Source organism: Vigna unguiculata, chromosome 2 (genome assembly GCF_004118075.2).
Source record: "Vigna unguiculata cultivar IT97K-499-35 chromosome 2, ASM411807v1, whole genome shotgun sequence".
Taxonomy (NCBI): Eukaryota; Viridiplantae; Streptophyta; class Magnoliopsida; order Fabales; family Fabaceae; genus Vigna; species Vigna unguiculata.
The window spans coordinates 26,431,666-26,444,808 of NC_040280.1; the positions used below are offsets into that span (position 1 = coordinate 26,431,666).

The following is a 13,143-nucleotide window of genomic DNA, read 5'->3' on the forward strand; positions in this document are numbered from 1 at the left end:
ATGGAATAAAAGAGGACCAGCAAACTTTTGATTAGCCAGTGCTCTTAGAATCTCTTAGTAATGACAAATGATAACTCGACAAATAATGATAATGAATCTGAGAGAGTATGATCAGGGCCTTAAGATATCATCTATTCAATTGTGTGTTTATTATTGCTGGCTGCATCAAGCCTATAACTACAAGAAATGCTTAAAACTGATAATTTTGATTGCATTTGCATTTGACCAAGACTGGTAATGACTGTAAAGCTCCTAAGCTTATTATATACATAATTACAAGCACTGTTATCTAACCAACCCAAGACTTGGTGGTGCAACCCGGACAACTAAAGGACTTGTGACCTGTGATATTCTGTTTTTCCATAACAAGAAACCAAATGCATAGCCTTTTGAGGGAGCAGCCACTTTAAAATTTACACTGAACTTGATTTTCTGTCCTACACTTGTGAACACTAATCGATTTGGCACAACAGTAACATTAATTCCCGCAGGTGACAGCACTACAGATCTATATATACTTCTTGCTTTTCCAACATTAGTCACAACTCGGGTTACTGAAAAAGTGTCTTCTAGATTGGGGACTGCAATAGATGGATAATTGAGTTCTGATGGTGTTTTGAATGCTCTTTCACATGTGCTGTTGTCTCTTGTGACAAGGCGGAGTGATCTCTCATCATAACCAAGTGAACATAGGAATGCAACGAAATCATTTGAATGTGAATCATAGACAAGACCTGGATCCAAAACTCTGGTAGGATTCACAAAGCCTGACCCAAAATCAAATGCATTAGCCCTTCTTTTGTCAGGATCCGCTCTAATGTGTTGGTGGTGCTTATCCAGAATTGTTGCTGCATAATGAACTTAAATATTAGTTTAGTGTGGTTATGCTCAGTATCTATATTAAGGCATTAGGTGAAAAAATTTTATCTGATAAGAAGTTTAATTTTAGTGTTAAGAAAAGTGAAGAGAAAACACATGACAGATGTGAAAACCAGATAATACTACTGTAATACCAGTTGTCATGATCGCAGATTTTATAGCAGAAGGAGACCATGAAGGATGCACAGCTTTGACCAGAGTTGCAATTCCAGTTACATGAGGACAAGCCATAGAAGTTCCTGATAAAATATTGAACTTCATTCCAGCAGCAGTTGGAGACCATGCTGCAAGGATGTTCAATCCAGGAGCTGTAACATCCGGCTACAATACAGCAAGAAATCATTAAGGATTAAGTTAAAATACAAAGTCATTCAATGAATTAAGTGACAAATATATCATGCAATAGTAAAATGAATCGAACATCTTAAGTAAATGACATCCACTTTAGTTTTTTTTTAAAAGATGTCTGATTTAACTTTTCCAAAACTCAAAGTACTTAACTTGATTTTAACTTGAGAAAAAGTTTGATTCAGCTTGTGAAAAAATGTATCCAAATAAAACTAATATCACCTTCAAAATTTCTGGGGTTAATGCATTTGGACCTTTAGAAGAAAATGCTGCTACACGGGGCGCAGGCTGAACTCCTAGTACTGTCTTTGCTTTGGAAATCCTTGACACAGGCATGCTGTTTACCATTATACGATGCTGAGTTAGAGAAAAGAAGAATAGTAGTAGAATATGGAAAATTGTATGTTCTATTTCTATCAAATATAAAACTACAAACCGTGTGTTGTTGATATAAGATAGAATCAGTTCTCCAGTTTTCGTTCCAACAATGGCTGAAGGTATTACAAATGGGGTGGCAACACCTTGATTTGCCTCATCAATGAGTATCATCCCAACAGCACCTGCCTCTTTCACAATCCTACTCTTTTCCAACTTTGACTCCGATGAATATTCTGCATGTCGACACACAAGAACCTTCCCTGTGGCCTTGGTCTTATTTAGGGAACTATCCACACAGTAACTGCAGAAATGTAGAAAAGAGGACAATATTTAACTTAAAACCCATTCTTTACATTGAGATTATGCTTCTTCTCACTTTTGAGTACCTTGTGCTTCACCTGGATTGATAAGGAGTAAAGTACCCTGCAAAGGCTTCAGATGCATCCATCAATCTTGTAGAGGCATTCATTCCCAAGAGACTGAGACTCTCACCCTGTTTCCATAATACAGAACTAAATAAAGTCCATCAAGTGAACAAAATATACACCAAAACATAAAGTGATAAAGCTTTACCGTGATGTTAACACTATTTCCTAGTGTGATATCAGAGATAAAATCCCTATCTGTTGAGCTAGCACCAACTGTGATGATCCATGGTGCAAGGTTGGTTGCAGAACCAGGATTTCCTTCATTCCCCACTGATGCTACCACTAGCACTCCACGTTTAGCAGCATGGAATGACCCCACAGATACAGCATCACTGAAATAGTCACCTTGGGGGGCTTCAGGACCCAGAGACAAAGATATAATGTGAACACCATCTCTTATGGCATCATCAAAGGCTGCTAACAAGTCCACATCATAGCAACCTGAGTCCCAACACACTTTGTACACTGCAATCCTAGCCATAGGGGCACCTCCTCTTGCTCCTCCATTTGCTAGCCCCTTGTAATTCATGTTTGCTACGTAGCGTCCTGCGGCTGTAGAAGCTGTGTGGCTACCATGACCTGAGCTATCTCTTGCAGATCTGAAAGAGACTTTTCTGTCTGACCCTTCTTCTGCTTCATGTCCACTCATATAGTATCTTGCTCCTATCACTTTCCTGAACCATAAATGATTAACCAATGAAGATCACACAGCTGGGAGCTCATGCCTACGAAGTCAAACTTAAAAAAGCATGAGGGTATGATTCAACCAGAAACCTGTTGCATGATGAAGCATTGAATGCTTCTCCCAATTGACAATAACCCTTCCATCCCCGAGGAACTGGGGGCATGTCGGTGTCTCTAAAGCTCGGGGATTCAGGCCAAATTCCTGTTGAATTGGGGCAAATGATTATGATTCTTTCACTCTATGAACAAAACAAGTTCTAAGAATTATTGAGTAAACCATTTTTCAGTGCAATATTTCATCTTTAAGCAATTGTATTCTGCATAAGCAGTGAAACAGGAAATGAATAAAGCATATTCAGGACCCTCTTTAACTCTTCAGAGATGGTTTATTTAATTAAAGGAGTTTTCGTAATCAAGAATGTGACTACCACAATGATGTCATGTGAAATCCATTATTTTCAATCACACTGTTCTATAGCTTCTATTCCTAAAAGAACTGGGGTTAAGTAACAATACATAGTTTCTGCCACTAAAGAAATAAAATAAAGTTTGCAAGTCCTTATGAAGCGGCTAATAAATATATTCACGGACTTTGAAGAAAAGGGGCATGTTATACGTGTGGGTGAAGAGAATGCCATGAAAATTATCGGAAAGGCTTCAGGTTACTGTAAGAGTACGACAACTCACCCGTATCGATGAAACCAATGATGACATTCTCCTGGTTTTTTGTGGAGTACCCATGTATCTCCATTGATTCGTTTCTCAAAAGTCCCATGAAGTCCCATGAATGAGTTGTGTGCAGCTTTCTTTTAGAATTGGGAAAAACAGATACCACTCCTGGCATCTCTGGTTAAATTTGAACAGAAAAAAAAAATACAATATTCTATAAATATAAAAGTCTAAGGAGTGAACGAGCATTGTGGTATTTGTGTTATCTGCAAAGAAAAGGAGAAAAAAAATGGGGGGAATTTTACTGACTTGAAATTTGGTGAGCCTGTTCATTAGTCAACTTGGCTGCAAAACCTCTGAAACCATGTCTATAGCTATAAACATGAGAAGCTTTGGCCTGTTCAATACTGTTAAAGATAAAGGGGTAGAGAAAGGGAAAAAAAGGAAAAAACCCATATAAGAAATATGGAAAAAGGGATGAACTTTCCAAAAGAAAGATGACATAATTCTGAACTCTGACCTTCCACTGTGAACAGCTGCAAGCATTTGATGATTCTGCTTCAGAATATCATCTGGGTCTTCTCCAGTTTTGCTTCCCATGTACACCACATAAACCTGACAGTGCGCACAGCCATTCTAGATTCCATAATTTGCTCTCACCACACTCTAAACCAAAATACTTGAAATAAACCATACCTTGGCAGAGAAGCAAAAGCTAGATTTTGCAACAAACACTGCAAGAAACAGACAAAAAAAGGTACTTCTGCTTCTAGCATAACTGGAAGAAGACATTCTCTCAAGGCTAAAAGTACTATATTATTACCATAAAGTGATAGGCAAAAAGACGAAATGAGAACTATGAAGGCAAAGGGACACAGATAAAATGGATAACTACTTCAGAGTTATTAAATATATGAGAAAAGAAAACCCAGATGGAGTTAGATCAGAGGTGGAAATAGAATCATTGTTGCAGTTGTAGCATTGGTGTCTGTTACGTAATGTAGGTGTGTGTCATGTCATGTAAATACAATGAGATTGTTTATATATAACAGCAAAAATGAAAGGAGGAAGGAAATGACAACGTGGAGTGGTAGTGAATACAAGGTTCTTAGTGGTTGGCAAAGGTTGAGATGACAATGACAGAGAGAGAAAAAGGGACCGTGTTGCTTTTTGTACATGCCAAAGCAACCGCAAATCTCCCATATTTCTGTGAGACCGTTAAAAGCAACGTAATATGACACTCAACCTCAGTCTATGATGCCATTCACCCATACAGAAACATATAACATTGAAACAAAAAACTTAGTTAATGAATGCAATGTGTCTTTGTCTGATTGGCTCAACGCCAAGCATGTTGTAACCACCCTCATGTTTTCTTTTCACAATTCATTCATGGTTGGCTAATCTTAATTTGTGAGTTGTTGCTGTTGCGGCTGAGTGGTGATTGCTGTGACTTCAATCAATAAGCTTGGTTAGTGTAAGCTTAATCCAAGACTTCTCCATTATAAATATTATAGATCAGAAAATAGAGGAACTAAAAATAGAATTTAACCTAATTATTCGTTTTTCTCCCAAGTTTAAAGTGATAGTTGTTGTATTAAATACTGTGGAAATGTTCTATCATCCGTCTTAACAAGTCTGAGTATGACTTTTCTTCTTTAAGGGATAGTTCAAGCTTCCATTAAAAAAAGTGATTGTAGTAACAATAATAAGTGATTTAACTATTATGCTGACGTGTATGAGAGAGTATTTATTAGTATTAGATTGCGTCATTAACTCGTTTAAAATGTTATCGATATTTTTGGAGGCTAGGGTTGGTGTTTGACTTTTGACTACAAGATATTTTAGGTTAAAAAAAGACTACAACAATATTTGTATATATATATATATATATATATATATATATAAATTATCAACATATTAATATTTTAATTACTCACCATATTAATGTGTAAGAAAATTATAAATCTATTTTCCTTAGAAAAGTATAAATTTGTTTAGTTGATACAGTTTGGGCTTCAGTGCTGTGGCCCAAGTCTCTCTCAGATACTATTTTTTTTTTTTTTTGTGAGAAAGAATTAACTAACATGACAAGTTTACATAGAGACATAACATTAATTACCAACTTCTGATCAGATTCTCTTACATTAGAAAACAAAAAAGTGCATTCATTAGAGAAAAATAGCACAATCATGGATGTTATTGAATCTTGGTACCAAAATTCGATGTCATAAAATTATCTGAACTAATTTTCATACAATTTCGGAAGAAAATAGGATCACAACAAATTGACTCATGAATAGGTTCATTATTTCAAACACAATTTGAGATCATCTTTGAAAAAGAAAAGCATGGCGTGTGGGTGTTCAATATCTTCCTCACGCAAGAAACTCTTAGAAGGCATAGGGATTGAGAATAATGTTACGATAGGTTCACCATTACGGAAAGCAAAATGGGCATATACACATTAAAAATTAATCTAAACTTTATAAATTAAATACTGATTATGTTATTTTTTTTTCTTCTCCTTTTTCTTCTACTTAATTTAATCATTTTCATCTTCTTTATCCATCATTCCACGTAATGTAGATTCCTCCTTATCAACCATATTATCATTAGTTCCAAGTCTTGAAGGAAACAGCAGAAAACATGAATGGATGTGAGAAAGTGATTGATTGAAAATTATAGAATTGATTGATCATGCATATGTGACATTTGGTAATATATATATTCACCCACCTGAGTGAACCCATGCACGATACATATAACATAAACTAGAAAAAAAGAATGATAACCTTTAAATAAAATACTTTCATTTTACAATTTTTTATAATAATATAATGAATTAATTAGTCTTTTGGTACTAATTTAGTTAAAAAATTAATAAGTTTGTTTTTCTATAAAATCTCAAAAATTGATTCAATTAATCATTTTCGTTTGTATTGTGTCAATGTTAAATACAAGTCTATCCGATTTATAATTTATTTATAAAAGAAAATTGCTAATGAAATATGACATTGTTTGTGTCACTTTACAATGATAATGCTATGTGTCAATGTCAATATCAAGTATTATTGTTTTGTATTTAATTTAATTTAATTTTTTTAAATGAAATAATTTTGTTATTTTTTAAATTATGACCAAATTTATTATTTATATAAATGTTATATTGTTAATTTTATTAAAATTACTTTTTTATTAAATATTTATGAAATTATTTTTTATTATAAATGTACAATAATTTAAATTTTCAATATCCCCAAATTAAATTTTAATTATTATTACAATTGTTATAAAAATAAAGTAAGTCAATATCTAATTATTTTAATTTATTTTATTATGGATGTTAATTAATTTATTAAAAAAATTAAGAAATCGAATATTAATATGATTAAGATTTTTTAGTGTATATATATATATATATATATATATATATATATATATATATATATATATATATATATATATATATATATATATAAATGATCTCATTTTGAAGAGTGATAATATTTTTTCATTTAAAAAATATTGGAACCGAATTGAATAAAAATAGGTTTAATTATGCCTTTGGTCCCCATTTTGAAGTCAAAATCTCAAAATGGTACCCAAATTTTTAAGTCTCAAAATGGTCCCCTTTTTTGTTGAAACGTCTCACGTTTGCCCTTACCGTTAAGTCAACGTTGACGCTGTTAAAGGGAGTGCCACGTGTCAGTTCCTCGATTTTTTGAATTTTTTTATTAATTTTTTTTTGAATTTTTTTTTATTTTTAATTTTTTTTTTGAATTTTTTAAAAAAATCAAAAAAAATTGTCACGTGTCAAGCTGTCATCGTGCCACGTGGCAGTGACAGTGACCCGTGTCAGTATTCCGCCACATGTCATTTTGTTAGTCTCAATTTGGTCCCTTTATTTTAATTTGTCTCAATTTAGTCCCAATTTTTGTAAAATTAGCAATTTTGTCCCCCTTCAAATTGAAACAACATTTAATTTTATATAAATGTTATACAAATATTTTTATTAAATTTGATATTTGTATTCAAATTGATATTTTTATTATATATTTTTAACATAGCTAAGTTTAGTTAAAATTATGTTTCACATTCAACTTTACTTAAAATTGTTTTAAATTTTTAAATTTATATGTGTTTTATTGTAACATGAACTAGGTAATTTATGAATTTTTTTCTATTAACATTATTTTCTACTAAAAACTTTTAAACCATTTTAAATGAAGTTCAATGTAAAATATTAATTAAATGAACTTAATTTGGTTAAAAATATTTACTTGAAATATCAATTTTGATGAAAATATTTGTGTACATTTATACAGAAATTAAATTTGATTTCAATTTGGAGAGGGACAAAATTGCTCATTTTTACAAAAATTGGGACTAAATTGAGACAAATTAAAATAAAGGGACCAAATTGAGACTAACAAAATGACACGTGGCGGAATACTGACACGTGTCACTGCACTGCCACGTGGCACGATGACAGCTTGACACGTGGCAATTTTTTGATTTTTTTTAAAAAAATCAAAAAATAAAATAAAATAAAAATTCAAAAAAAAATTCAAAAATAAAAAATAAAAAATCGAGGAACTGACACGTGGCATTCCTTCTAGCATCAACGTTGACTTAACGGCAAGGGCAAACGTGAGATGTTTCAACAAAAAAGAGTACCATTTTGAGACTTTTAAAAATTTGGGTACCATTTTGAGATTTTGACTCCAAAATGAGAACCAAAGGCATAATTAAACCATAAAAATAAAATTGTTAGAACTAATACTAACACGTGATAATAATAATGCTAAGTGAACTTACTTTGACAATAACACATGACATGTCTGATACTTAACATGTGAACAATTTTTTTTAAATAAATAAAATGAAAAATAAAAATTTCAAACAACACTAACATATTTATAACGCAATGGGTACCTCAAATTTTAAAAAACTATGACACAAACAAAAATAAGGATATTTATTTAAATTATTAAACCAAAATTGAGATCAAAAAGATTAATTAAGTCTACTATAATAATATATATTAGAATTTTAATTAAAAAAATAAAATAATGAAAATAAATATTATTATTTTCAATTAAGTGAATGTATTTTATTTAAGAAATATCAAAATATGAATTCACCATTGAATTTATAAATTAAGAAGTTGTTTTACAATTTAATAGTTTTTTTTTCTCAGAGTGAGTTTATTATATAAATCGCAGTTAATTAATGTTAATAAAATACTACTACCGACAATATGGTTATTAGATAGTATTAAAAATTTAATATTATATAACTTTATATATAACGCCAAGGTCTAACAATATAACATAAATTTAGTCTTTTAACATTTAAAATATACTTAAACAAAAATTATACATAACAAATTCAAATCAAATATTATATTGTAATACTGACTTTCCACAGTACATAATATTTCACTCACAATAAAAAACCTATATTTTAAAAATTATATTAGAACATTTCTCATTTTTAAAGTAAAAAGAAAATATGTTGCGTTTAATACTTAGTATGAAACGTTGTATTTTTTTTATCTTTCATCAATTATATAGTTCATATTAACTGATACTTAACCAGTTTATTTAAACAGAACACTGATGACATCAGCTTATGTGAATGAAACAGTTAATGAGTTCATGAACCCTTCGATCCAATCTTCAAAATCCCAATTAAATGTGTAAAGGACATACAAAAAGTTACGTAATTTTCAAAACGAGATAATTGTATTTTAAATTGCAGATGCTTTGAATGAGCATGACGTTAATAAAAAGTTACATTGTGACATAAACATCATTACCAATTACTTCCTTTATAGAGTGAAGTCATCCCAACCAAACCACTTAATTTCTTAGTCTCCAAAATTGGTTTCAATGGATGAACTACAAAAAAATCAGCATATAATCCTTTAACAAAAGCACATAATCCATCAATCAATCAATAAATAATATAACCCTTTAACAAAATCAGCACATAATCCTTCGATAAATAAATAATTGAATATGTTTTTATTTCTTAACTTTCAGTGAATTTTGGAATTAGTCCATTTCAAAATTTTGGACCAATTTAGTCCTTTATCTTTCGAAATACGTAGAATTAGTCATTTTAATCAAATTTTGTTAGATTTATTTGATGTTTCGTATGCATTTTAGGATTGTATTTGAGTTGTTTATACTGTTTGACACATTTTTGCTTTAATGTTAAGTCAAATATTATTATAAAACATACTTAAAATGTTAAATAAATTTAACAAAATTTGATTAAAAATACTAAATCCATGTATTTCGAAAGATAAATGACTAAATTGATTCAAAGTTAATTCCAAAATTGACTGAAAGTTAAGGGACAAAAAATATATTTAACCCATAAATAAATAAATAGAAAGTGGAGATATGATATTTGAACGGATTAAATATATTTTTAACATTTAAATTTTGATCAAAATTAGAATTTATTTCTATTTTAAGCTTTTATATATTTTTGTCTTTATATTTTAAAGATGAATAAAAATAATTATTTTAATTTAATTATACTAAATATCTTTTACATATTTTACGAAAGATAATTCAAACAGAAACATACCGAATCATACCGAATGTAAATAACTTAAATATTATCTAAAACATATTTAATATATAAAATTTAATGTATTTAAATTTAAAATACTGTATTTATTCATCTATTTTTAAATTTGAAAATTAAAATAATTTAAAATTTTTGCCAGAAACAAATTTTAGTATATTCTTTTCGCTTTCTAATTTTATCAACTGATGTAATTAAACAAGCTTTATTGGTGAGCATCTAAAGCAAACATATAAAAGCTGTAATTGCGTACATAGAAAGTTTCCTACCTTTGTTACCAACAAAGCTCCATTATTTAGTTCATTATGTCTCATATCTAGTGTTCTAGCTTTTTCTTCAAAACCTTATCCACAAAACCATGGGAATTGTTTGACTAAAGTACAAAAGTTTAATATTTATCTCATATTCTTATTATAAATTCAATTATTTTTCACTAGAATGAGTTCTTAATAATTCTAATACTATTTTAGAAAATGGATTAAATTTAAGTTTAATTTAACTTTAAAAAATAATTTAGTTTTATAAAGTAAGATATGCATCATTTATTTATACTTTAACCAAAATTTAAATTGACGTGGCATATTGAACTAAGAAATGATTTATTGAAAATAAAAAAAAAATTGTCTAAAAAAAATAATAATGAAAAAAAAAGAAAAAAAATCACAAATTACGTTTTTTTAAATAATTGTAATTTCTCAAAATTTATGATATAAAGACAAAATCGAGTATAGGTTGGTTAATGATAATAAGATTAAATATGTTTTTAGTCCCTTATCTGTTAGTAAAAATTGAAATTAGTCTCGGTAAAAATTTTAGTCCAATTTTGTTTCTTTTAAATTAAAATTTATTTGACATTTTAAAAGCTTTTATGATAGTATTTGAGTTGTATACATTTAACATATTTTTTTTCTTTAATGTTAATTGAGAAACTATCATAAAACGCATTTAAATCATTAAATAAATTTAATAAAATTTGGTTGAGATGATTAAATTGGACCAAATTGTTAAAGAGAAATTTATTCTAATTTTCATTGAAAGTGAAAAAATAAAAAAACAAACATATTTAAACTATAATAATATAATAAAGACCACATATCATATTTTTCAATGTTATGTATATATAAAACAACATGTGAAGTATATTGGAAATTTTCTTAACATTCATATAACCACAAAAGAATTTTAATTAAAGTAACTATAATAATAATAATTAAACATTAATCGACAAAGTGTGGAAGAAGGAGCATAATTGTGGGAACTTGCACTTTGCATCATAAATATTGTTCTGTTTCTAAATTCAAAAGGTGGCTAGAAAGAGGCATATGCCGGTCCATAACGCCTTCCCTATGTTTTTTCGTTTTACTTCTAAATTCGTATAAAATAATATTCTATCCAAACCGCACCTTCTTTTGTCTCCACCTGGTCTAACTATGGAACAAATCCTACACATTTTCTTATAACTTAATATTTATTTTGGGCACATTGATGCTAACTTGAATGGACATATTAGTCTCAGGTTTACTTTTATTCGGTATTTATACGGTGATACTTCATCTATGAACCTAATAACAAGTCGTATCACAGTTAGGTTCGTGTGGTGACTGGTTAAGATGAATTTCTGTATCAAAATTATTTTTGATAGTGAGTCAGATAAGCGTGTTTCGTTGAGATGAACAATAGTACAGAAAAGGAGATAATTAGCTCGAGAGAAGAGTGCCAATTGAAGGAACTCACACTTGAAGGAGAAATCATTGAGAATCAAGTCTGAGTCTAAGTTCCATATTGACTAAAAATGAGAAAGTTTGAGCACCATAAAAGATGAAGGTCCATACATTCATCATCTTAAGGTTTTGGGTTGAGAGTGATATCAATGTCTTCTATATCTTAAGTCATTATATTATTATTTTTTTATAATTCTATAGATTTGTATATTTATTTATAATAAATTATTTTATTAAAAATTTATAATTTTTTATAAAGTCATGCGAATATGAATTTGAAAAACATATTTAATTTAATATTTATAAATTAATAAAAAAAATTTAAGGAAAGATTATAATAAATAAGATAATTTTAATAAATTATAATTATGATAATAGAAAAAATATCATAATAAAATATTATAATTGTGGTTGTTTTTGAAAATTAATTTTGATAAATGTATATTTATTTGATTAAAATAATTGATGTAATATTTTATTTTAATAAGTTAGAAAAGTAAAATTATGTAATATTTAATGTAAAGTTAAAAGTTAGTAATATGAACAGGAAACATTTATGTTCGTTTACAAAAAAAAAAAAGTTATTTGAAAACAATATAAAAAAGTATAGAATTTATTAAAAAAGGTTTTATTTAGAAAATTATATAAATTAAAATATAGCAAAACACAAAATTTCTTAACAGAATTTTATAAAAAAATAAAATTTAAATTTAAGTTTAAATTCAAATTCAAATTAAATAATTATTTATTGAAATTATTAGATATTTAAATTAAAGTTAATAATTTGAAAAAATAAATTACTTAGTACTAAAATTTTTAGTTTTGACAAAAAATTAGTTATAGATGTCTAGTCAAACAAATGGTAAAGAATAAGATGAATTATGAGAATTGATTTTAATTAAATTTGGCAAGTGAATATTTTTGTAGTTAATTTTTTTTTCTGACTTATTACATACATTACATAAATGATTGTAATCAAATAAATTTAAATTTATTAAAATTAATTTAAAAAATTAATCATAACTGCAATAGTTTATTATGATAATTTTTCTATTATAATAATTACAATATATTTAATTTATCTTATTTCTTATAATCACTATTCAAATTTTTATTCTTAATTAATTTATAAATATTAAATTAAATATATTTCTTAAATATGTTCACGCGAGTTTGTAAAAAATTATAAATTTTTAATAAACTTGGTTATTTTAAATAAATAAACATATAAATATATGAAACTAGAAAAAAATGTTGCTAAGAATTGATTTCTCTAAAAGTATAATTTCAGCCGCTAACAATGTAAACATTCGAAAAATCATGATGACAATTTAATCTTTTGGGAACAAAAATTGTACTTGAACAGTAAAATGGTTATTTTGAAAAAAAAAAAAATCTGATGGTCTACTCATGTTAATAAAATTTAAAAA

At 28.2% G+C, this 13,143-nt stretch overlaps 1 protein-coding gene across 2 annotated transcripts; it reads right to left on the minus strand.

The window, feature by feature from the left end:
- Nucleotides 1-127: 127 nt before the first annotated feature.
- Nucleotides 128-4,410, minus strand: LOC114173532 (subtilisin-like protease SBT5.3). Of its 2 annotated transcripts, XM_028057998.1 has the most exons (12): nt 4,210-4,410; nt 4,083-4,120; nt 3,907-4,001; nt 3,696-3,793; nt 3,405-3,563; nt 2,808-2,919; nt 2,179-2,707; nt 2,004-2,098; nt 1,664-1,906; nt 1,450-1,564; nt 1,014-1,200; nt 128-848 (listed from the first exon to the last, which is right to left on the minus strand). In XM_028057998.1, the coding sequence occupies exons 3-12, from the start codon at nt 3,984-3,986 to the stop codon at nt 286-288; spliced, it is 2,181 nt and encodes a 726-aa protein (XP_027913799.1). In that variant the 5' UTR covers nt 3,987-4,001; nt 4,083-4,120; nt 4,210-4,410; the 3' UTR covers nt 128-285. The 2 variants fall into 2 exon arrangements, with proteins under 2 accessions (XP_027913799.1, XP_027913798.1); XM_028057997.1 differs by having other exon boundaries at nt 4,083-4,410.
- Nucleotides 4,411-13,143: the final 8,733 nt, after the last annotated feature.

Coding starts and splice junctions, on each gene's coding strand:
- LOC114173532 (XM_028057997.1), bottom strand. CDS start 4,178: ATGTCTTCTTCCAGTTATGCTAGAAGCAGAAGTACCTTTTTTTGTCTG. Junction 4,002..4,082: donor GCTTTTGCTTCTCTGCCAAG/GTATGGTTTATT, acceptor GCGCACTGTCAG/GTTTATGTGGTGTACATGGG. Junction 849..1,013: donor ATCTGCGATCATGACAACTG/GTATTACAGTAG, acceptor TTCATTATGCAG/CAACAATTCTGGATAAGCAC.